The sequence below is a fragment of the Hypomesus transpacificus genome, unplaced genomic scaffold (assembly GCF_021917145.1).
Source record: "Hypomesus transpacificus isolate Combined female unplaced genomic scaffold, fHypTra1 scaffold_155, whole genome shotgun sequence".
In the NCBI taxonomy this organism is placed as follows: Eukaryota; Metazoa; Chordata; class Actinopteri; order Osmeriformes; family Osmeridae; genus Hypomesus; species Hypomesus transpacificus.
Genome location: NW_025813722.1, coordinates 383,946 through 407,501, shown reverse-complemented (window position 1 = coordinate 407,501; position 23,556 = coordinate 383,946). Strand labels below are relative to the sequence as shown.

Here is a 23,556-nt window from a genome sequence, read left to right as displayed (position 1 = left end):
TTGGCTAAACTCTCAAAACCCACAATCCACAATGTGTTCATTCCACATGCTGGCTGCCCTTGTGTCCTTATTGGTCACTTCTGTTATCGGGTGTTTTCTAACTTTTATATTCTCAAATGTCAGTTCAAATGTTGAAGTGTTCACAGTTGGAGGTAACAGGGCTGGCCAAAGCCTTTATGGGGCCTTAAGCAGAATTGATTTAGGGGCCCCCCTGTGACGCAAATATTATTGATTATTTTTAATGCTTGATTATTCGCACACTATTTATCTAATGCACTAATTAGCAATGTTATTACTTGTGTTGCTTACATCATAACATTGATTTTTACCCTTATACAGTTTTTTATTTTAACAGAAGCAAACCCACAAGATTGGTCAGGTGATGATTTGAACTTTAAGTATTCAAAGTCATACAGTACTAAGTGGTGTACTTAATGTGGTGTACTGAAAAGTAGCTAAATAAACCACACAATGCATCTATTGTACACAAGTTAACCTCTTTAATAGCTTATGGTTTAAACTAGCAATGTGCAAAAGTGCAAAACATTCAACTCCAAATAACTTAAAGATAAACTGTATTTTGTTATTTCTTACAAAACTGATATTAAATTAAACAACTACAATATAAATAGGATTGTTGAAAACGGACCTGCTGTATCATCAACTGTAGCACTGGCACTTGGGGCAGGAGGCGTTGGTTGAGACCCAGCTCCAAAATATTTCAACAGTGCTCCTAGGGAAGATTCATATGAGTACATAGTAGACGGATCAGAATATTAATTTAACAACATAAATGATTTCACAGAGCAGCAAGCCATCTGTACACTTGAAACCACAACTCTTAATCTATAACTAGCTAATTAAGGCATAATGATAATGGATAACAATGACCCCAAAAGGGTAGGATCTATGCAAGCTACTCTATGCTAGCTTTGTTAGCGAGCTTAACTGTCAAGTAGCCAGCTTATGTTAGCTCACAACGTAGCCTAGTTAGCAAACCTACCTTATAGCAAAGTTCAATGGCAATCGACATTTATTTTGAAATGTATTTAGCTAATATGCACCCGCCTAGGTAAATCCACCTAGGTGAATGCATACTAGCAAAATACATGCCAATTTTAATTGGGGGATCTAGCTATTGTTATATTTTGTAAGATAGCTAGTCTAAGTGTTACACTAAAATGATAGCTAGTTAGCTCTAGCTAACGTTGAAGGCTTGTTTGATGCATCTATCTCTAGACAGTAAATGTTTATGGTTAAAACTGTAATTAATCATGCAAACATACCTTGATCTTGCTGTTTTTTCTCTTCCTCTGTTTTCTTTTCTTTGCACCAGAGGAATATGTCCTTTTTTGTGCCATTGCTTTTTGCCATGTCAGATTGCGATTGCCAACTGATCTTTTCTGTTCTCGAACAATCGACGACGTCATGTTGCTGTATGAGTGCTGACAAAGGCAGGCCCCCAAGATAACATATTAAAGGTGACATGACATGAAAACTTCATTTTATGAGGTTATTTAACATTAATATGAGTTCCCCTAGCCTGGCTTTGGTCCCCCAGTGGCTAGAATTTCGATAAGTGTAAACCAAGCCCTGCGTGTTCTTCTCCGCCTTTGACAAAATGAAGGCTCAATTGCTTTGTTTGAAAATATCCTCCTAGTGACGTAGATAGGAGGAAGGTTACCTCCCCTCTCTCTGCTTTGCCCGCCCAGATCATCTGGCCCGCCCATGAGAAACTGAGTTACCATCATGCAAGGGCGAGTGCGATATCGTTTTTTCCTGGAGAGACATCATGGCGAGCAAACAAACGAAGAACAACATTTGCTCAGTGCTTGGATGTACAAATGCAAGCACAAATCATTTTTTAGTTCCTTCATCCGAGCCTCTGCACAACCAATATCTCAATTTTATTTTCGCTGGAAATGCGCCGACACAACTTCCCAAAGTTTTACATGTCTGCGCCAAACATTTCAGCGACAACTGTTTCCACAACTCGGGACAATACAAAGCTGGCTTTGCTGGCCGTCTGCACTTGAAAACTGGATCAGTACCAACTCTCTTGGGTCCAGCTACAAACCTCGGACAAGTAAGTCAACTAACGCTACATAATTGTGCTTTACTGTATATGTTTACCTAGCTTGTTACCCTTCGAATGTGGCTGTAACATCAGCTCTGCAGCTAGCAGCTAACAGCCCAGTTACTGTTGCTAATGTAAAGGTAGATAGCATGAAATATCGTATTTTCCGGAATCTAAATCGCTCTGGAGAATACATCGCACAAGTCGCAGTGGACTACAAGCCGCAGGACCAGGCAAACTATCTAAAAAGTGCGGAAAATATGTGTGTGAATACACACTGTAATGCGAGTGTTGTACCCTTCTTTGTTATTTGGATAGCCGTTCTGCTGTTGTTGTAATGGCGCATGCGACATCCGCCATTCCCCTCATTGAAATGACTGCCTGTGCACCTTTGCAAACAAGGGTGATCAGATGAGACTAAACATGCTTAGCTTCTATATTATTGCACCTGGAATATATACAAAGTAATAAATTGATTACAAATTTTATTTGTCTCTACACAGGCCAGCACATTGAGTGCATCCAATCAACTGCCTCTCTCACAGGCCTGCCAGACAGACCACCTTGAAACACGTACTGTAGGCACACAGCTATCCTTGAAGACTCTGCAGTCCCACTATAAAAGTATTGGTATGTACTTTGCACCTTCAGTAAATTTACTTTTGATATAGTTAGTATCTGGCATTTCTCGTAGCTTTCATTGTGTGTTGTTTCATTACTTTCCCTAGTAAAATTAATTTTGTTCACAGGTGTCCAGGCAACTGTCTCCTGCAAAGATGTTGGTGTTGGGACTTCCAATGCAGACCCTTTGTGCCTGTCATCGACACCTATAAAGAGACCACCCAAAAGACCTTGTCTAGATCTCGATGAAGAGCTGGAGGACAATCCATTGGAGGGTAGCTCTTTGGTGGAAGCTTCAAAGGGACAGGATTCCACTTATGTTCCTTCAGACTACACCACAACATCGTTAGACTCTACACAAAAGTCGTAAGTTACTGTCAAGTGTCCAGATACATGTTTGCATCCAGAGAATAATTTTTTTAATTGTTAATTTCTACAAATGGTATGGCATTCTAAAATAAAGGATTAGTCTCAGTGAGACTTATGTATAGCATTACTTAGGATAGTTTATGTGCATAAAGATGTTTAAACCAGCTGCAAACGGGGTGATAGTTCAATCCAGATGAAAGTTCAATCTGTTTAACTCAATGAGTTTTCCTTTCTTTGTTGTTTGATATAGGGAAGCTTCAGCCACTACCACCCACAACATCAAAAAGTACATATTGTACGAGAACTGCATCATGGAGCTGTTTAATGGCTGTCCAGTCTGCACGCGGACATGTGATGTGAGGACCCAAAGGCTGGGGAGATTCCTGTCTGTGAAGCAGCGGTGCCCCCATTGCATTTAGAAGACACTGGAATAGCCAGCCTATCCTTGGGAGCATGCCAGCTGGAAATCTGCACCTTTCTGCCGCCGTTTACCTGAGTGGTGCATCTTTCAAACAAATTGAAAAGGTAAATGATGGACAACTGTAGTTACCTTGACTGTGAATGACTTCAAGTTATATGTATTTTTTGCCCCTCACACCAACAGGTCTTCAAGGCAATGAAGCTACAGGTGTTTTGGTATGAAACATGTCGCCGCCATGCCAGAGCTTTAATTTAACCGGCAGTTATTCACCACTGGAAAGTCACACAGGATTTGTATCTAAGTCTGGAGGAAAAAGTGATACTTGGCGGTGACATGAGAGCTGACTCTCCAGGTATTGATACTTTACTATAATAATGTTTTTTAAATAGGGGTAAGATGTTTGAAGTAAAAAGGAGGGATGTAAATAAATTGCCAGACATAATACCAAAGTATTGAATAGTGAACTGATTACTAATGTCACTATTTGAGCAAAAACAGGCCACTCTGCAAAGTATGGGAGTTATAGAATGATGGATCTCCCTACTAACACCGTTGTGGACATCCAGTTGGTTCAGGTGAGTTTTCTAAATGTATTTGGTAAAGTGGTTATTGGTTGTAATTTGAAAATCAAAGTTCCTAATGTATTTACTTTTAATATATTGTTTTTCTGTGTTAACAGAGCAACGAGGTTGGTGGTAGCTACCACATGGAAAAAGAGGGCTTGTCGAGGAGTCTAGCATTACTCGAGTCGCGTGGCGTCAACTTTGATTGCATTGTCACTGATCGTCATCCACAAATGCAGAAGTTCCTCAGGGAGAGAACCATAACCCATTACTACAATGTCTGGCACATGGCAAAAGGTATATTGTGTTTGCAAATATGGAATCTGATTGATGTCCAAAGTCCATTAGAGCATACCACATATATCATTTTTGCTCCAGCCTTTTCCTGTCTTTGAGTTGTTAGTGATATCCCTGTGGGGAGAAGGACCTGATGTTTAGATTTTATTGAAGCTTGCTTATAGCTCCCATATTATGAAAAGACTTGTTCTAACTTAGAAATTGTGACACTATGAGTACATTGTAGTAAATACTTAGAAATTGTTAATGACATGCAGTTTATGACTATCCTAAGTAAGTGGAATGTATTTTGCTTTGACTGTAGGAATTTCTAAGAAACTGGATGCAATCAGTAAGCTGGAAGACTGTGAGAAACTCAAAAAGTGGATGAAAAGCATCAACAACCACACATACTGGACTGCAGCTGGCTCAACCTCAGGGCCAGAGAGAATCGCAAAGTGGACCGCGATCCTGAACCATGTGCAAGATATCCACACACATGAGGATCCTCTTTACCCCAAGTGCAAGCATGCAATCCGCAAGACAACTGACAAGAGTAAATGGCTCCAAGCAGGTATATCATAAAAATACAGGATAAATGTCAAAACTGTAAACAGACAACTACACATAGCTATTTGGTCACTTTCTGAAATTTAACATAGATCATTGTTGTAATTTTCTGTACTGATTTCTAAGAGGATTTTTTCAAATTGTCTCCAGAAACTACAGCTTACTACAAGTTGGACAAGTTGCTGACCAACAAAAGAACGCTGAAGTATGTTGCAAAACTGAGCCCCCACCACCAAACGTCATCGTTGGAGGCTTACCATGCCGTCATCCTTCGTTTTGCCCCAAAGAATGTTGTCTTTACCTTTATTGGAATGCTGTGCAGGTAAAATAAAGTTTTTTTTACTCAATACCTTTGGTAATTGTACCCTAAAATATTTAAGTATGAACATGTTTCATCTTGTACTTCCAGACTCTACCTGGCTGCTATGCATTACAATGAAAATGCAAACCGACTACAGGCCGAAACGAAGGAAGGTGAACCTCTCTTCAGAATCTACTTTCCAAAGGCTAGGAAGGGAGAGTGCATAGCTAAACCTCAAAAGACACAGCCGACCTTTGGTAATGCTTCAAATCAATTCAAACACATATTTTGGAATTCTAAAATGTATTTCTCTTGAAAATCAATCTAATAGAAAATAATCTAGCAAAAACAAAACCAATTCAAAAACTGATAATAATTGTGCTTGTGTTTGATACAGGTTATGTTGCTGACATGATGGACCTCCTTTTTGAGAAAGTCTTTGTCAATCCTACGCCATACACCGATGCAATGTTGGCCATCTCTGTCCCAGAGCCCCTATCAGCACTATATGAGAAGCTAGACAAGCAGAACGTCATTGCTAGCTATGTGTCAAGGTTCAAACGGGGGGGTGTTTAAACCCTACGTAGTGGCCTTCATCATCCAGAAACTCTGAGCGGATGCGCAGGACCACACAAGCTGGAATAACGACCCGGATTCTGCTTCCAAGGAGGCCCCAGCACCAACTCACAAATGAACGATAGGAGAGATACCTGTAACGACTGAAGAATTTATTCAAATATTTAATCCTGCAGAGATTTCTCATTGTTTGTGTTGTTTTCTAAATAATATTCATATGCTCCTATGGTTCAGCTTTAATGCTTGTCTTGTAATCATTTTCTGATCAATCTTGAAATTGTCTACACTATTGAATGAATATTAGGCACAAGATTTGTTGGTGTAATAAACAGTCAAGACTTTATTTTATTAACTTTTGTAACAAAGCACAACTTACTTGTGTATTCCTCTCATAGTTAGAGGACCATAGTCAGCTCTGTGTATTTGGCTAGCATTCTGCAGAGAGTAGACATTGAGGCAGACAGGCTCAAATCCAGGATGGTCAACCATACATGTGAGCTGTTCTTCGACCTCCCGTAGTCTTCTAGTAACCTAATTAGAATTAGAAATGGTAGGTGTCAGTATAAGTAGTTATCAAATGAAGAGACAAAGTAGTTTCCTATTTAGTGGTGAGAATGCTACCTGAGGTATCTCCAAGCAGCAAATGTTCTCTGATTCTGTTGGCATGGTAGCACATTTTCCACAAAGGCACCTATCCAAAAAGGTACATGTAATAGTGGCTGACTAATAAAGATGCGCTGATATTTTATTTATATATGGCTGGTATTGAGTAGAGGTAAATCGTCAGGATTAAATCATGGATTATGTGTAACATTACTTGAATATTAGTGTTCATGGAGAACATTGTCATTGAAAATTAAACAGAGTACAGTCTTCTATAAGCTACAAGGATTACTAATATGACTGAAATACATGCCAATACAGCTTTGGAACGATAGCAAATGAGAGCAACATGAAAAGCCAACAAAGTAGGCTAGCGTTAGCTACATGATAATACTGTAACAGCATACATAAACATACAAACTAAAGTACCGTATCTAGACACAATATTTAAAACTAACCATCCTGAAACGTCCTGCTGTAGCCGCTGACTTGCAGCTCCTTCAGATGCTTCTCCATCTTCAGGTGCATCTGGATCAGATTCTGGGTCAAACTGGAAAGCTTGAACGACTGCGTTTCTACGAGCCATTGTAATAGGCCTACATCCTCTGTAAACATTGCGCATGGTACCTGTCCGCAATCTGGTCAATGCCACACCCCCACCCTCCATCTTGCCCGCCCCTCCGCTCCTCATTAGCATTTAAAGCTACAGACACCAAAACAGCGCGTTCTGAGGAAAGCTCATTGTGGGACTACTTGTAGTGGCTATAATTCTGCACCATGGCTGAATTTCGGGAAAGAGACTTCAGATACAGTATTAGGGGACCACTAAGGCCAATATAAAAGCATCCAAAAACAGCATATCATGTCACCTTTAAACCAGTAGTAGTAGGCTATTATCTTCCTTGCCAGCCGGTCAACATAATATTGAGTTTACAGCAAATTTGTATAATTACCATTAACATAATATAATTTTTAAATTAAGCTGTAACTTAATGTGCTCTTGGGGGCCCCCTGGTGGCCATGGGGGCCCCAAGCAGCCGCTTAGTTCGCTTATGCCTTGGGCCGGCCCTGCTGTCTTCAACTGGCTCTGATATAAGCTTGTTAGCCTTGTAGCTTAGCGCTAGCTGTAAATGGCGATACCCTATTAGCTATGTTTTGGTGGAGCCTTCAAAATAAAAGTCGATTGCGCAATATGGTTGACAGAATCAGTGTTCTTTGTGCGCCAATCCTGGGAATCAGATAAAGCACTCCAATGTGTTCATGCTTCAGTTTTTGTGTTTCAGTAATACAAATGTGGGATTTAGCTGTTATATTTGATAGTTCTAAGTACCACCTTTCATTAAAGATAATAATTATACCTTTTCATCCTAAGAATTTGACCTTGGCTACAAGGGTCATTCTGGAGTCTCCAAAAGGCCCTTTTAGAAAACGCCTGGATGTACTCTTATAAAAACATATGACAAATATGAATATATTGTGGTATTATGTTTGAATTTTGATTTGAATTAGGTAAGGCTTCAAGCTGTGGTCCAATGTTGTCTTCCAGCTAATATCTACCACCTCTAGGCCTCTTCAGGCCTCTGTTTTCCAAACAAAATCTAGGCGGACTTAGAAACTTTCACTTTCCTTGTGTTCAAGCTTCTATTACTCAACACCAGTTGGACTGACAGGGGTACTGACAACAGGGGAAATAACTTCAGAGTGTCAGCTTTCAAAAGAGACCATATACACGCATTTACTCCAAATGGTTCGAGAACAGCTTTCAATTTGCTATGGGTATGCTGTTTAGGCGTTTTCAGGCATATTTAACAGGATTTTGAAAAGCAAACAAACATTGTGTTGCTGCTTTAGTAAAATGTAGCCTGTTTCATAATGAACTAACCCCCCCCCCCCTAAAAATGGTATTAGTCGTTTTTTGTTTAGCGATGTCAATTATTGATCTAAGCAGGGGCGCCATATAGGGGGGGAAAGCTAGGACGATTCTGAAAATACTCCCCCCAAAAATTAAAACAAATAGAAATGATAAAAAATATAAATACATATTATTTTTTTCATGGGGCCCAAAATTCCTGGCGGCGCCCCTGGATCTAAGGTTAAGCTAATAATGTCAGAGTAGGCTACATTTCGTTGCTATGCCAGGACTTGTTCAGAAAAAAGGAGAGAGCTAGCAAGGGCATTCAACCCTTAGATAAAAGTAATAAATATGTTTTTCCAGTCAACTCCGAAAGAAGCTCCCAGCCAGGCTGCAGAGACGAGCAGCAGTAACCACGATGCTAGCCAAAAGGAAGCTAGTTAGAGCAAAGCTGACACTGAGAAAGCGCATGTTCTCCATTGCTCTGAGGACATTCTGCACTTTACCTGTAACTTGGCAGGAGGAAAAAACGTCCTTTGTAATGGAAATGTTGGTCATATGCATAGATGAATGTGTATGAAATCTATAATCTTCTATGTTCATTGGTAAGAGACAGGAAGGGAAAATAATTAAGTTAAGTTCAAAGGAATGTGAGGTGCTGATGGCTCTGTGGGCAGCTTGCCCTGGGGGATGGGTGAAGCATTTTATATGGCCTTCTGTCCTCTGGTTACTGTAAGGGGTCAATGAGACAGTTGCTCTGAACTTTGGCTAGAAGGACTGTGTCCTGTTTCATTGTTTGTGTTAATTAAAAGTATTGTTCTTGTGACCTGGGGGAAGGTAGATAAATGGATCAAGCTGCTCTGACCCTTCCTGCTTCATAGGTGATGTTAATTAAATTCTTGTTTGAAGATGGTCACACAAAGGACAGTTGACCATTTGGCTGGTCAACTCCTGCTGCTTTATTATCTATTGGTTTGGGGAGATATGCCCCATCAAAGAACAGTGAAACAATTGCTAGAGAGATGTATTGTTTCAAACTGTCACCAAGTTGAGTTGGCCAATCACAGAGTTTGTTTCATTGATTGATTGACCTTTTAGAATGCCATTTGATCTGAAGTGTATATGAGGTTGTGATCTTTGGATGTTCGGGATCACTCTTGCGAACGATTTGTGGCTAGCACACCCTTCGCCGAGACGGATCACAAAGTACTTTGTTTAAATCATATGTAATTGTATAGTCTAATAAACTGTATTAAAACCATATCCCTTGACTATTCAGATCTACACAGTGCCACTCGAATTCTTCCTTAACACCTTCAGTAAACTCAAAATCATAAAAACGACTTGCGCTCCACAATGAGCCAGTAGAGGCTCAATTACAATAGTTTCCATTGAGTGTGAAATGGCTAAACAAATTGACTTCAAATACATTATAAAAGACTTTGCATCCAGAAAGACGGCTGTATAATAGGCAAAGATGAAGGCAGGTAAATTGCATTTTGTACTAGAAAATGTGGTGTGAGTGTGTGTGTGTGTGGCCCGGCGCCACACAAGTTGTTAAGGCCTCCTAGTTATAGTTATTACTTTATGTTTAAGTTTTATGTATAAAGATGTATTTGTTTAGCTATAATGTAGCTGCCATCAGTGAGTAAGTCTCTCTAAGTTTACATATGTTTTATGTAGAAGAGAGAGAGCACACACGCGCATGCGTTAAAAAGTAAAGAGATATTAGGGGGGGGCCCATTCATTGGACCTTTTCAGGGGCCCAGCTATTTCAATGGGCGGCCCTGCCTGCCACCTCACTGCTGCCTGCCACCTCACTGCTGCCTGCCACCTCACTGCTGCTTGCCACCTCACTGCTGCCTACCACCTGCCACCTCACTGCTGCCTGGCTTCGCTGGACTTGCAGAACATTTGCGCACGCCTGACTCTCCCTTATCCTCTGTCACAGAATATGATTTAAGTGTCAACGGTGAATGGGACTTTTACTTTGACGCCCATACAGATCGGGAAGCAAAGGAAGTTTGGAACGTACACAAACCGGGCATCGTTCACATAGCAACTGTCAAATAGCAAACTGTGAAGTTTAATGTATTTTTGATCTGTCGTGTGAATCTTGTAGAAAACAATGACTGTACGTTTTACACCATCATAATATGTATATAGCTGAAATACAATGAGTTATTGTAACTTTGATTATGTTTATATAGTCAAACGCAATCGCTGCAACTGCACGATACTACTGTCGCATACGTTAGCATGTTGGTAATAATGTCAGTTATGTAATATATTTTATAATTAAGCACTTTTTCTACTTTCTCTTTTTTGTAGTTTCACTCTATGTCAATGTTGTCAGCTTGATAGGAAATCAATAAAGGAGCAAGAAGGCAAATTTTCCTGGCTTTTGGAAAGGAGGCTCGCTGTTACAGTAACGCTAGTGTAACGGTGCGTTCACACTGCAGACTTTTTTACCGCTCAGCACCGCCGGCCTTCCCACAGTGCACCACGCTCGGGGGCGTGTCAGACAGATTCATTCAGAGCTGTAGTTCACTTAAATCACTGTTGTAGTTCGTATAATGTCATGGCAAATGTGCGGACAAAATACAACTTTTACACACATTAAGCAAAAATCCGATACGCATTCTAGATCTGACATGATCCTATCTACAGCACACAACAGGTTATCTTTTTCTACACTTTTTTTAGGCCGAGTGAAAGATTAAATGCCACCTGCACTCTATGGAACGGGTCTTGTTCCGGCTGGAAAAAAAGATGCATCAGACATAAACGTTGACATGTGTAACCTTTTATTATATTACTCGAAATCTCTGCAAATCAATCACTAGATTATGACTTGCCACTACACATTCACTGTATGGATAGCGAGTGGCTGCCAGACAGCATTTCAGCGTTGAATGTCAATCGTGTGCCAGATGAGCTAGCTAGACTATGCAGCTAGCACAGAAGAAAGTTACGTAATGTGAAGAAACTGAATTAAACTACAAAATACAACACACCAGGGACGCCGACAACCTCAGCAACCCTGCGCCAGGCATCATTTTTTTTGTTTATGTCTCTGTAATCGAACATAGACGTATCATACAATACTGGGTATGAAGACACACATACGATGAGTTGCTCTTCCATCTTGAAATTGTCAAACCTAGAAATGTTTACCATGATCAACAGTTGCTACGTTACGAGAAACAAGAAACCAACCCGATTGGCCATCGCTGGCGTTTTCACGCTCGTCATTTACATAAAGTTCAGAAAAATCCAACTTTCACCGCCCCGCTCGCCTTGCCACAATACCCTACGCGAGCGTCGACGCCCCGCTCGCCTTCCCACAATGCCCTACGCGGGCGTCAACGCCTGGTTACATTGAAAATGAATTGGAAGCCGACGCCCCGCTCTGCCCGCCCCGCTGCAGTGTGAACGCACCGTAAGGGCCCCATTATCGTCCACGCTAAATCTCCAACGTTCGGGGCCCCATTATCGTCCACAACCGTTTCTTCCGTTAATTTCTTAAAGAACATATGCAGCAGCAACGAACTAAAGTAACACATCGATATATACACATCTTATATTGCTGCACGCCAAATTACAGCTTCTTACTTTAAGATTTGAGTATGTAAATATGCTCTCAAATCGTATGTGTAGCATCTGCCTTCCGCAGCGTCAAACTGACATTTCTCTATTGAAAGGGGTTGAGTGGACGATAATGGGACCCCCTGGCTAACTGATAAAATCAGGAAAGTAAACATTTTTTGGTATATCCATTTGATTGGATTTCAAAACCGGAATGTTATAATATACGAGTGTATCTATATATTAAAGTACAATGCTGTGACATAACGTTTTTAATTATTACAACATTTTGGTAACATTTCTAACGAGCGTCGAGAGCTAGTTGGAAGATAATGGAACCCAATACGCTAAGAAGCACAACACAGACAGAGCATCACAGCTGTCAAAGTATACTGTTAGCTACGTGGTACAGTAATGATATAGCAGACAGTCAGACCTGCAAACTTGTCGCTTTTCGGCGACAGTCGTCGTTTTCTTGGTCAATTGGATCATTTACGTGAATCGTGTAGATTAGAACTGGAGAGTTGTTTTTTGGGTGGGTGGGGGGGGGGGGGGGGGTAGGCTGCCCTTCTTCTACATGCCATGCAGGCTTAAATTGCGAAACATTATTGGATAATTCTTATAATTGACATTTCTCTGGGCCTATCGGAATCTTAGCACTTTTCCTCTTGGCCAATCGGAATCTTAGCACCTGCGTCAGAATCTTTAAGCACACAGGGTTAACTGTTACTTGCACTGGCCAGCTTGCCTACCGAAGTTGAATTAGCAAATGTCGTTAGCGATGCTAGCTAACGTTAGTTTGCTAGCTGTATATAACATTTCACTGGGTCTTGCAGCTGTGTGTTTAGCAAGTTGCAGTATTTCCAAGCCCTGATAGTGTAACTGAGTTGACTCAGTAGATACGACGTGCATACATGTGCTAGGCTGGATAGAACTAGCACTGTATGGGATAGACTGTTGCACAGTACTTGTAGTTTAAGTACTATCTATCATGCCGTGGTGTACTGGCAGCATCATACATTTAAGCAATTCAAGACTTGCATGTACAGTAAGTAATGTCACATTAAATAATGTATTTAAACTCAAGCTTGTGTGGTGCGTCGCTGTCTTCAATGCCACAGGCTAAACTAGGTTATGTCAAAAGAAAAGTTTTTAATTTCCGGCACATTCAGTGAAGTTTGGCTAGCAACATCAGCTAGGCTAGCTGGCTCGTAGCTTCTTCATGCAGCTTTTCCATGCAGGGCTCTAGACTGAGACAAAATGGTCGGCTTTTTTTACTGACAATGATCGCTTTCAGCAAATCTCTTTTGAATTAGCAATTTCCCCCTAAATAAATATCAAGCTTATTTACGTGTTTGGGGGTATATTTTCAGTTAGCAGATGGTACTGTTTGAATCGCGATTCCATCTGAAAAATACTGCTGGTGACAACGTTGTTAGAATAGCTCGTTTCAAAGGGGGTTCGGCTTGTTTCATAACAAACGGACCCATCTTCAACAGACGCACGCCCTACAACTTGCCCCAGAAATTGTACCATCTCTAGTTCCTCTTTCAAGTAATAAGCCCCTGTGTTCAAATGTTGAGCATTAAATTAGCTGCATGGTCTGTAGAGATCTTGGGACGAAGCTGCAATAGCGTACATAACAGAGTGTTTCATTCTGTAGAAATCTTGTAAATGTTTTATGTATTTAATGAAAAATTCACGTAGCCTAATTATTTATTGTTTGTTTATTTACTGTATTATAGTCTACTTATCAAGCATTCACTAGGACTTCTTATCACTCTAGTATCACTCTTTAACCCACCTGTATCTGTTTCCGCTTCATGATGACTGCCGACCAGGGTTGCCAGGTCTGTGTGACAAAACCAGCCCAATGACCAATCAAAACCATCCCAAAACCAGCCCAATGGTCAATAAAACCAGCCCAAAAACCAGCCCAATATCAGAACTCAAAATATGTCCCTGCCAAACCATATACACTGCTTTTAAAGTCCAACAGCATTGTTATCATTGGCAAATGTATTGTAATATCTACAAAGTAACACCAATTTTTTAGTATGCCAGCATTAAAAGCGGTTTTCAGGAGGTTTTCTCAGGAAACTGAGAGCATTAGGCACGTGTGTACTAGGGATGGGCATAATTAATCGACGATCGATTATCGATCATTAAGAATTTAGTCGATAACATTATTTGTTCATCGATAAAACTAATGCGTGTTCTGTTGCGTAGTGTGAGTCTTGAAGGATTGCAATGGATTTCGCTATGTGGCAGCAATTAGCTAAACATTTTACCAAATGAAGCCAATGTTTGGAAAAAAACGCCACAGGCCTACTCAATTACCGGCGAGTTTCCATGTAGCTATTTCAAAAGTAAATATGAAGAGGTCACGGCGAAGTGTAGCGTGAGACCATATTGACAAAAAAAATCCTTTGTTCACTGCCAACACTGCAAAGCTGAGTATAAATACAACTCCTCCACGACTCAAATGATGTACCACTTGAAGAACGTACATCCGACCCTGGTTAGTGGCGGTGCATCCTGCTCTTGGTGCTAGCACGGAGGAGCTGCGATGCACAACGAGCAGAGAAAATTACCCAACGGATCTGTAAGTCCATCGAGATGGATATGCTACCCTTAAGTATTGTTGAGGGCGAAGGTTTTTATGAAGCTTTGTTAATTAGCCGGAAAAAAACGAGGGTCAGTTGTGTTTGAACACAGGCTTCTAGCTGTCGGCTCCGCTTCTAGGAGTTACAGAAATAGTTGTTTTTCTTGTAATACCTAGTAAGGGGTCCCATTATCGTCCACCTAGTTCTCGACGCTCGTTAGCAATGTTACCAAAATGTCGTTATACTACAAACTCGTTGCTGCTGCATATTTTCTTTAAGAAATTAACGGAAGAAACGGTTGTGGACGATAATAGGGCCCCGAACGTTGGAGATTTAGAGTGGACGATAATAGGGCCCTTTACACTACAGATCTCAATGCGGAAACACGCTGTGTTTTTTCTATTTTCACTGCATTTTAATATAGCCTATAAATTGTGAATTTTAATATAAAAAGGTTAATGATTAATCGAAAATCGATCGTTAATTCTCCCGACGATCGATTAAGACAATTTAGTCGAATGCCCATCCCTAGTGTGTACACGCAAAGTGCGTGTGTGTATGTGGGAGTGTCCCATGTCCATGTGTGTACATGCTAATCTGGAGTCAGTTTGGTAGGATTTGGGTATAAATACATTATTCCATTTAAAATATGGATTTTTATATAAAGATATTAATGTAATTTGCATGCAAAATACGCCTACCCAAACCAGCGGACAAAAAATTCAACCCGCGGCAATACTTCAAAAGTAGCCCAATTCCGCGGGAAAACCGCGAACCTGGCAACACTGCTGTCGACCGACAAGGTTTTGTATTTTGCCAGCAGCACAGATCATGAGAGGGGCCCCTTGAGGGGGATCCCGATAACAGTGTCATTGCACTTTACTGCATTGACTATCAAAGGGGCGCTCACACATTTTGTCGTTGCATTTTATTCTTAACCAGTCGTTGTCTTGGGGCCCCAAACTAGCTCGGCGCCCCAAGCAATTGCTTGTTTTGCTTGCCTTGTCGCAACGGGCCTGTGCGTGTGTCGTAATTTCTTCCCGGTACGGCGTACCGGCCAGTACCGGCTTACTTTCACCCCTGCCTAGCTAACAAAGAAAGCAAAATGTGGGTAAGAACAGGGCACAAGCACAAAAATGTGGCCAATCGCTGATTTACCTGGCGCTGACTGAGCACAGGTCTTGATAATCTACAGTTGCCTGCCCTGCATTAGCCCGTTTTTCACATGGTTGCACACATACATGAAGGTTATTTATAGAGTTTATTTCTGTTATTTTAAAGCTGATTGTAAAATGTATAATGAATGTTATTACAGTAATTAGCCTTATATATTGACATCATGGTATGTTAGGGTGTGAGTATACATAATTGACACGTTAATCTGGAGCAAAGACAAAGATTAATACATTATCTCTGATAACCATAATATTGTTATGATTAGGCAACATGTCAGCTAACACAACAACAATGGCATCAACAATAACAGTAGACTAATAATAGTCACGTCAATAACATCACCAGGACTGCATTCTTCCATCTCAAAAACATTGCACGCCTCCCTCCATCACTCTCCTCCACTGCCGAGATTCTGATCCACTCGTTTATCACTTCCAGACACGATTACTGCAATAGCATCCTTTACGGCTCACCATTCTAAAATCCTCAATAAACTCCAGTACATCCAGAACTCCGCCGCACGTCTACTCACTCACACCCGCTCCCATGACCACATCACCCCCGTCCTCCAGAACCTCCACTGGCTCTCCGCCCCACAACGCATATAAATAAAATGTATTATTATTATAATTAATAAAGCAATACTCATCATCATTTAGCTTACTTGAGCCAGAACAACAACAGAGACAGATATTCAAGTTTAGAGTTTATTTAAGCAGACACAATACGTACGCAATCATACTCAAAACACGAAACCCAAAGAACAATGTATGTGGTAAGTTCCATGTAGAATCGGCCTACATTTCTATGAGTAAATACTATGTAGTCAGTTACGATAGCATAGTTTTTCGTCAAGTTTGCATGATTGATCAGACTTGTACCCCATTCTGACAGTTTTCTGATTCTACTGCAGTGCCTTAGCTTACACGCTTCCAACTGGTTGTCACAAAGTATGACGTGTACTGCTGGTTGAAAGCATGCACGAGCCTCGGACCCAGGAGCATAGTGAGCCACTCTACTGAACAAGACCGAACAAGATAGTTCAATGATGGCGCTGTCAATTTCTTGCTTTTGCTTGCCTCACTGCACCACTGAGCACTTTCCATAGACATGAATTTGGCACCCAACTTTAAAGAGCTACTTTGCTTGGACTAGTTTTATAGGTCTACGGGAGAGATGTGTTACGACTGGAGTTATTACTTTGGAACACCAGAGGGCAGCAACGACTAGAATTCTTACCTGTAAGCTAAACTTCTACACAGCAGGTTCCTTAGTAGAAGGCACACACACCAAGCTGGATGTACATGGTTGACTGAGTTTGCTAGTTGGTCTATAATTAATTATCTTTGATTTATCCAAGTTTCGTTATATTATAAGTAGGGCTGTCAAGCAATTAAAATATTTAATCGCGATTAATCGCATTATTTCATATGATTAATAGCGATTATAATTATTACATCTATGGAATGCGATTATAATTATTACATCCATCTGAAATGTAATTTCCAACTAAAAGGTCCATCATTCAGCTACCGTCGGCGGCAGAATAAAGTGCATTGAAGCGATAATAGTATAGACACTCCACGGACCGAGGCACCAATTACCTATAGGCACCTGGAAAACCCTGGAAGATAGCCCTTCACCACTGCATGGTGCCATTCATGCTGTTGAAGTTTTCTGATTGGCATTTTGGCTTTCCTAAGTATGCCTGTCAAATTACTAAATGTGAGAAATACAGGTGTTGCGTGAGAGCGTGAGAAATGGCTGAAATGCGTGAGTCTCACGGCGAATGCGACTTGAGAGCCCTGGCAATAACTGTGCAGAGTAACAGTGCGTGTCCACTGCAGCAACGCGAATCGCTTGCCATCGCTCGCCTTCCCACAGTTTACCACGCTCGGGGGCGTTTCAAACAGATTAATGTAGAATGTAGTTCTCTAAAGTCACTGTTGTAGTTGTCAGGGCCAAGTGTGCAGACTTGGGTTTACGTAGTTGCAACATCGATCAAAATACAACTTGTATACAAAATTCAAAACTGTTTAATAGACATACACGTTGACATGTGTAAAAAACGTTTTACTATATTCCTCAGTCTCTGCTAATCTGTCGATACGATAGGGAGTTCCAGCCGGGCTAGCTAGCTAGTTCCCACAGAACAAAGTCACGTAATGCGACTAAACTGAACTTGAAAGTACCAGCACCAACAATTTCGGCAACCTTGCGCCATGCATCGTTTTTTTTGCATTAACATATCTGTACGAATACAGCTATGTATCGTACAGGACTGGGTAAGCAGCCACACAAACGAATAGTTTCTCCTCCACCTTGAAACCTAGAAAGCTAGAAATGTTAACCATGGTTGCTACGTTACGAGAAACAAGAAAACACTCCGATTGGCCATCGCTAGCGAAAATCGCTCCTCATTTGCATAAAGTTGAGAAAATCTCAACTCTGGTGCGTCACGTCGCTACCCACAATGCACCACGCAAGCGATTCGCCTTGCTCCATAGAAAATTAATGGAAAACATGTTGTCGCTCGCATCGCGTCGCTGCAGTGGATACGCACTGTAAGACACACAAATTAAGTGCTGTGCATTAAGGAGGTAGGCTAAAAAGCATATATAATAAAACAGTGGCATACTATTAGTCATTTATCCAACATACAATGATGATATTTGCTTATTTCTCTAGTCTCATTGTTTGGTATGCTTGTCTCTGACAAGGCACAACCTACATTCTCTTTTATATATATAATTTTATTATGATTGGGTCTGTTTGCCATTGGCAAGAGCACAACCTATTTTCTGTCTTATATATATTTATTGGGTGTGCTTGCGTCAGTAAGGTACACACTGTTTATTTATTATTATTTTCCCACCTTAACTAGTCCCTCAGTTTTTGCACTACATAGACAATGTTTGAAAAACGATTCCAGCTGAGATACTGCCAGTGACAACGTTGTTAGAAATAGGTTAGGACCATTTTTACACAGGATTGCCCAATATCACCATTTTGTTCACTATTCTAAGGGAAATGACAAGAGAAACCCGTTTCATTCTACGCTTCAATCTTTGTATTTTGAAGTGTTAAATGACCAGCAATAAATGTATGCTTTTTAATCTATGCGAACGTTATAAATAACAAGTATGTGTAGCCGGTGTGAAGCGGTGAAACCCACTCAAGTATGTAACAGGCCACCCGCGTCAACAAAGAGCTAGCTTTTCATTGGCGTAGCTGGTAGTGATCGCGATTGGGAAGTCAGAGATGGCGATTCGATTCACGCTGAGGGATGAACACAGTCTGGGAAAGCCTGACAGAGTTTGCAAGACCATGTCTCTTGCATACAATGGTGACATCCGACACAATGCATGAGGAGTACTAACAACCTCTACATATTTACATTTAGTCATTTAGCAGACGCTCTTATCCAGAGCGACTTACAGTAAGTACAGGGACATTCCCCCCGAGGCAAGTAGGGTGAAGTGCCTTGCCCAAGGACACAACGTCATTTGGCGGGGCGGGGAATCGATCCGGCAACCTTCCGATTACTAGCCCGACTCCCTCACCGCTCAGCCATCTGACTCCCTGACATATACATAGGCCTACTTATTTATAAAATATAACGAAATATCATTTTTTTCAGAAATTTCAGTAAAAAACATACCAATCGCAAGCACACCTCACAATTTTCCCAGAAATGTTACCCTCTTTAGTTATGTATTATTTTCCCACCCTAACTCGCCCCTCAATTTCTGCACTACATACACAATGTCAGTATTGAATGTGGCTCTCACACTCACTACTGAAACACATACATACATACTCTGTAAACCTATGCAAGCTCATATATAAAACATACATACTCGTCTGAAAAACATACACATACGAAAAACACACACGTATACATATATACTTCTGTGTCATATACACATACATATGAAATGCTTACATGCATACAAGTTAAACCTTTTATACGTATCTATCTGAAACACTCATGCATGCACATATGAAAAGGTTGTATATATTGTTGAACACTTGTACATTCATAACTGAATCTCTTGCATGTGATTACAAAGATATAAAAAGTTCAGATAAATGTGCAAGTGTTTCACATATATATGTATAAATGTTTCAAATGTGTATGTATGGAAAAACTCAAAACCTCTGCAGAGTTGGTGTTATTGTAAAGATACTTGCATCATCCCGTCATGAAATCTATTTCCCAGGAGATCCCTCCTCTTTCTCTGACTCTACCCCCCTCTCATCTCTCTCTTTGTCCTCTATTGCGGCACATTGCGCTCTTTCATTCCTTCTGCTAAATCCAGCCAGTCAGATTGTATCTTCTTACAGAGAGAGATGTGTGGAGCTACACCCATCCCAGTGCTCTCTTGCTCATATTCAATGTCCTACATACAGTAGACACAAAAACAAAGTCAAGCAGATCTAACCTAGACTCACTCATACACATACACTATCTTATCAGAATCAGAAAGGGATTTATTCGCCATGAAAGTTTGCACAGACAAGGAATTTGCTTTGGCAGGAAGGTGCATACAATAAACATAGAATAAACACAATAAACATTTTGAACTCAATGCGTATGTGAGTGTTTAAGTCTGGTCCTGTTTAGATGCAAAGTAACATGGGACCCTGTATTTCTTTTCTCCACTCTTGTTTCAAACCCCTCCCTTCTTCCTTTCCTCACCACACTAAAAACTGCAGTATGATAGCCTGCAAAACATATTTAGTCTCTCATTTTAGGCATTAAGAATCTCGAGAATGTTTCAGTATTGCAGTCATATTTACTTTTTGCCTTTCCCTCTCACGTCCATCTTTATCTCGATTGCAGTACTCCTCCTTTATCTCAACCTCTATCCGTGTCGCACTGCTACTGGTCTGTACTGAATGAACACGACACTCCATCTCCATATCTGTCTAGCAATGTCTTATTTTTCCTCTTCTCAGCAATTTGTAGATGCCTCATTTTCCCCTTTACCTCTTATCACCTTTTCTTTATACTGCGGTGTAGCGTCTAGTATTCCTTTACCCATTATTCAATCTCACTACTCTTTCTTTTTTAAAATTTCATCCCCCGCTCTGCAGTCACTTCAGCCCCCATTTTTTTAATTTTCCTTCAGCCGCAGTGGTAGAATCTTTCAATAATTTATATGGATTTAATATTCAAATGAGATACATTTTTTATTAACACGGGAGTCACATCCCGCTCCCCACCCAAGCTTCTCTAGTTGCTCTCCCCCTGTCAGCCATTGCCATGGCAAATACTACAGAAAGAATAGGAAAAAAATCACACGTATCACAAAAAAAAATCACACGTATCACACAAGACAATATAGTGTATCCCCATAAACATTTAATCTCAAGCAGCAAAGACCGTCATAGTGCACAGTGCCCATGATGCAGTCGGTGATTAAAATGTCAGTGAAACACACAAATACAGATTACTTGAACTAGATAGTACACAGTGCCTGTGATAAAATTGGTGGCATACACACGTGTTATGTATGTTCATAATAAGAATACGCTTGAGACACGTTCGACATGCAAGCCAGCTGCTACGTTTACTGAACATGAATTCAAACAACAACAGGCATGCACAATCACATAGCTAGGCCTTACTAATCCTAAATCCTAACAGAACTCCAATGCGCCATTATGTGGCTACTCCAAAAACTACAATTCCCTCCTCCTAGTTAGTTATACAAGTGACAAAGTTTCCTGTCACCTTTTAGCCTGTTGCATTTGCCTGTCTTGGACAGTGCGTTTGCTGTTTGGCTGAAGAAGATCCAATCGCGAACGAAGCCGTCGTCCCAGGAACAGCATAGCCGGTGTCTGGTTGGTGGTGGCATGTGTGGCATTTCGGTAAGCAAACAAGAGGTTACACAGCTTTTGGTGTAGGTTGACATGGTCATCATCCATGGCTTTGAGGCCTTGTTTCAAGGTCTGAACAAACCTTTCTTTCTGGCCATTGGTAGCTGGATGCCAGGGAGCTGAAGTAATGTGCCGGATCCCATTGTTCCTCAGAAATATTTCGAAGTCCTCACTCTTGAATTGGGGCCCGTTATCGCTGACTAATTGCTCTGGAACTCCCGTTCTGGCAAAGAGCTCTCGAGGCACTGTTATGGTTTGGTTTGTTGTGGTGGAGTTCATGGTGAAAACCTCAAGCCATTTGGAACATGCATCCACTACTACTAGAAAGTTTGTGCCCATGATAGGTCCTGCAAAATCCACATGAATGCGTTGCCATGGGGATGCAGGCCATTCCCACAGGTGAAGTGGGCTAAGTGCTGGTTCATTTTGTACCTCCTGGCAGCCAAAACATTTCATGGCTACGCTTTCCACATCCAGGGGGGTATTCCAGGTAGCGGGTTTAACAAACTCTGAGATTAACCCTAAACTCTGAGTTGAGTTACTTTAACATGGGAAACTCTGAAAATTCGGTTCCAGAAAAGCTGATATGAATTTGTTAACTCAACTCGGAGTACGTCAACTCAGAGTTAAGCGCGGGCATGAGAACTATTGAAAGCCAACATCAATGGAGCTCCGATTCTAGGATCCACCATGGCACACGGCGAAAAAAACGTTGCATACTCCACCAAACTTCAGATACAAGTTTTATTTCGTGTTTATGGTCAAGCACATATTCCAGGAAAAAAGCAACACGGCTGTAGCAGCGTATACAAGTGGCGTGGGAGACAATTGCTGCCGAGTCAATGCATACATTTGAAGGCAATAGCCAGTCCATAAATTGAACATTTAACCCCACTGTTTGTTAATATTACAGGAGAAAAAGTGTTCAATGTTTTATTAAATGTAAAAACATACTACGAACAGGTAACGCATATTTTGCTTAGGATACCCTACTCTTGTGATTGTAGCCTCGACGTCACCTTAGTTTTAATCATATTCGACATGATACTAAGTAAATATCAATTGGTGCCTATTTCAATTGTAGTAGCAGTTTCCCCCAACAGAATGTTTTTCATCAAAAGATGATGATGATAATAATTAAGATGACGAAGAGACATTGACTGCTGCCGCAGAAATGGATGCAGAGAATTATGTATGTAGCTACTGGTAGTTCTCTCAACATCTACTTTTATTTACAGGCTTGTACGGAATTGTCAGTTACACTGACATTGTGAGAATAATTAATATTAAAAAAACGATTTGCACATTCTGATCCTGTTGAACAGAGCATGGATGCTGTATACAGTGAGATGTTCATTTAATGGCAAGTGAATTTTGCATGTGGAACTGTGAAATGTAGCTAATCTCATGTATACCCAGTTACAAGTAAATGAGTTGTACAAATTGCACCTCGTGAAGAAAGTGCCAAAAACTGACCAAGAGATGGTGTAGGCCTACTTAAAGTAGAAGAATAAAGGCTAATCTCCAAAAAGACTTACTGGAACACCAGTTACGGGAGGATGCATGGTCACAGGTGATGTTAATTGTAGGAACAATAACCTACGTTAATATTAATTGTTGAATTTGCTGAATTTCTATTTTGACCAAGAGATGTTGTACATAGGGCAGAAGAATAAAGGCTGATCTTGTAAGGCTATCCACCTGCCCCCACCTCTCATATGGTAAAATATGGAGTTACTGGATGGAGTCTCAACTTGATGGCTCTCACATCTTTGTAACTTACTGTAGCATTGCTAGACATGTTGATAAGTAAGGGTCAAGATTCTGGTGTAATTGTAGTTGTCCGTCATCTGCCGCTTGTCCGGGGATCGGGTCGCGGGGGCAGCGACCTAAGCAGGGAGGCCCAGACTTCCCTCCCCCCGGCCACTTCCACCAGCTCTTCCTGGGGGACCCCGAGGCGTTCCCAGGCCAGCCGAGAGACAGTCCCTCCAGCGTGTCCTTGGTCTTCCCCGGGGCCTCTTCCCAGTGGGACGTGCCCGGAACACCTCACCAGGGAGGCGTCCAGGAGGCA

General features: G+C 41.0%; 1 protein-coding gene across 1 annotated transcript; it reads left to right on the top strand.

Annotated features, from left to right (window-relative positions):
• The first annotated feature begins 1,903 nt into the window (after positions 1-1,903).
• LOC124488916 lies at positions 1,904-6,505 on the top strand. Its single transcript, XM_047051459.1, has 10 exons — positions 1,904-2,707; positions 2,827-3,064; positions 3,318-3,592; positions 3,672-3,840; positions 3,987-4,063; positions 4,168-4,348; positions 4,653-4,901; positions 5,048-5,219; positions 5,307-5,455; positions 5,596-6,505. Exons 4-10 carry the CDS (start codon positions 3,822-3,824, stop codon positions 5,772-5,774), a joined length of 1,026 nt encoding a protein of 341 aa, XP_046907415.1. The 5' UTR covers positions 1,904-2,707; positions 2,827-3,064; positions 3,318-3,592; positions 3,672-3,821; the 3' UTR covers positions 5,775-6,505.
• The last annotated feature ends 17,051 nt before the right edge of the window (positions 6,506-23,556 follow it).

Coding starts and splice junctions, on each gene's coding strand:
- LOC124488916 (XM_047051459.1), top strand. Junction 4,349..4,652: donor TGTCTGGCACATGGCAAAAG/GTATATTGTGTT, acceptor CTTTGACTGTAG/GAATTTCTAAGAAACTGGAT. Junction 4,902..5,047: donor GAGTAAATGGCTCCAAGCAG/GTATATCATAAA, acceptor AATTGTCTCCAG/AAACTACAGCTTACTACAAG.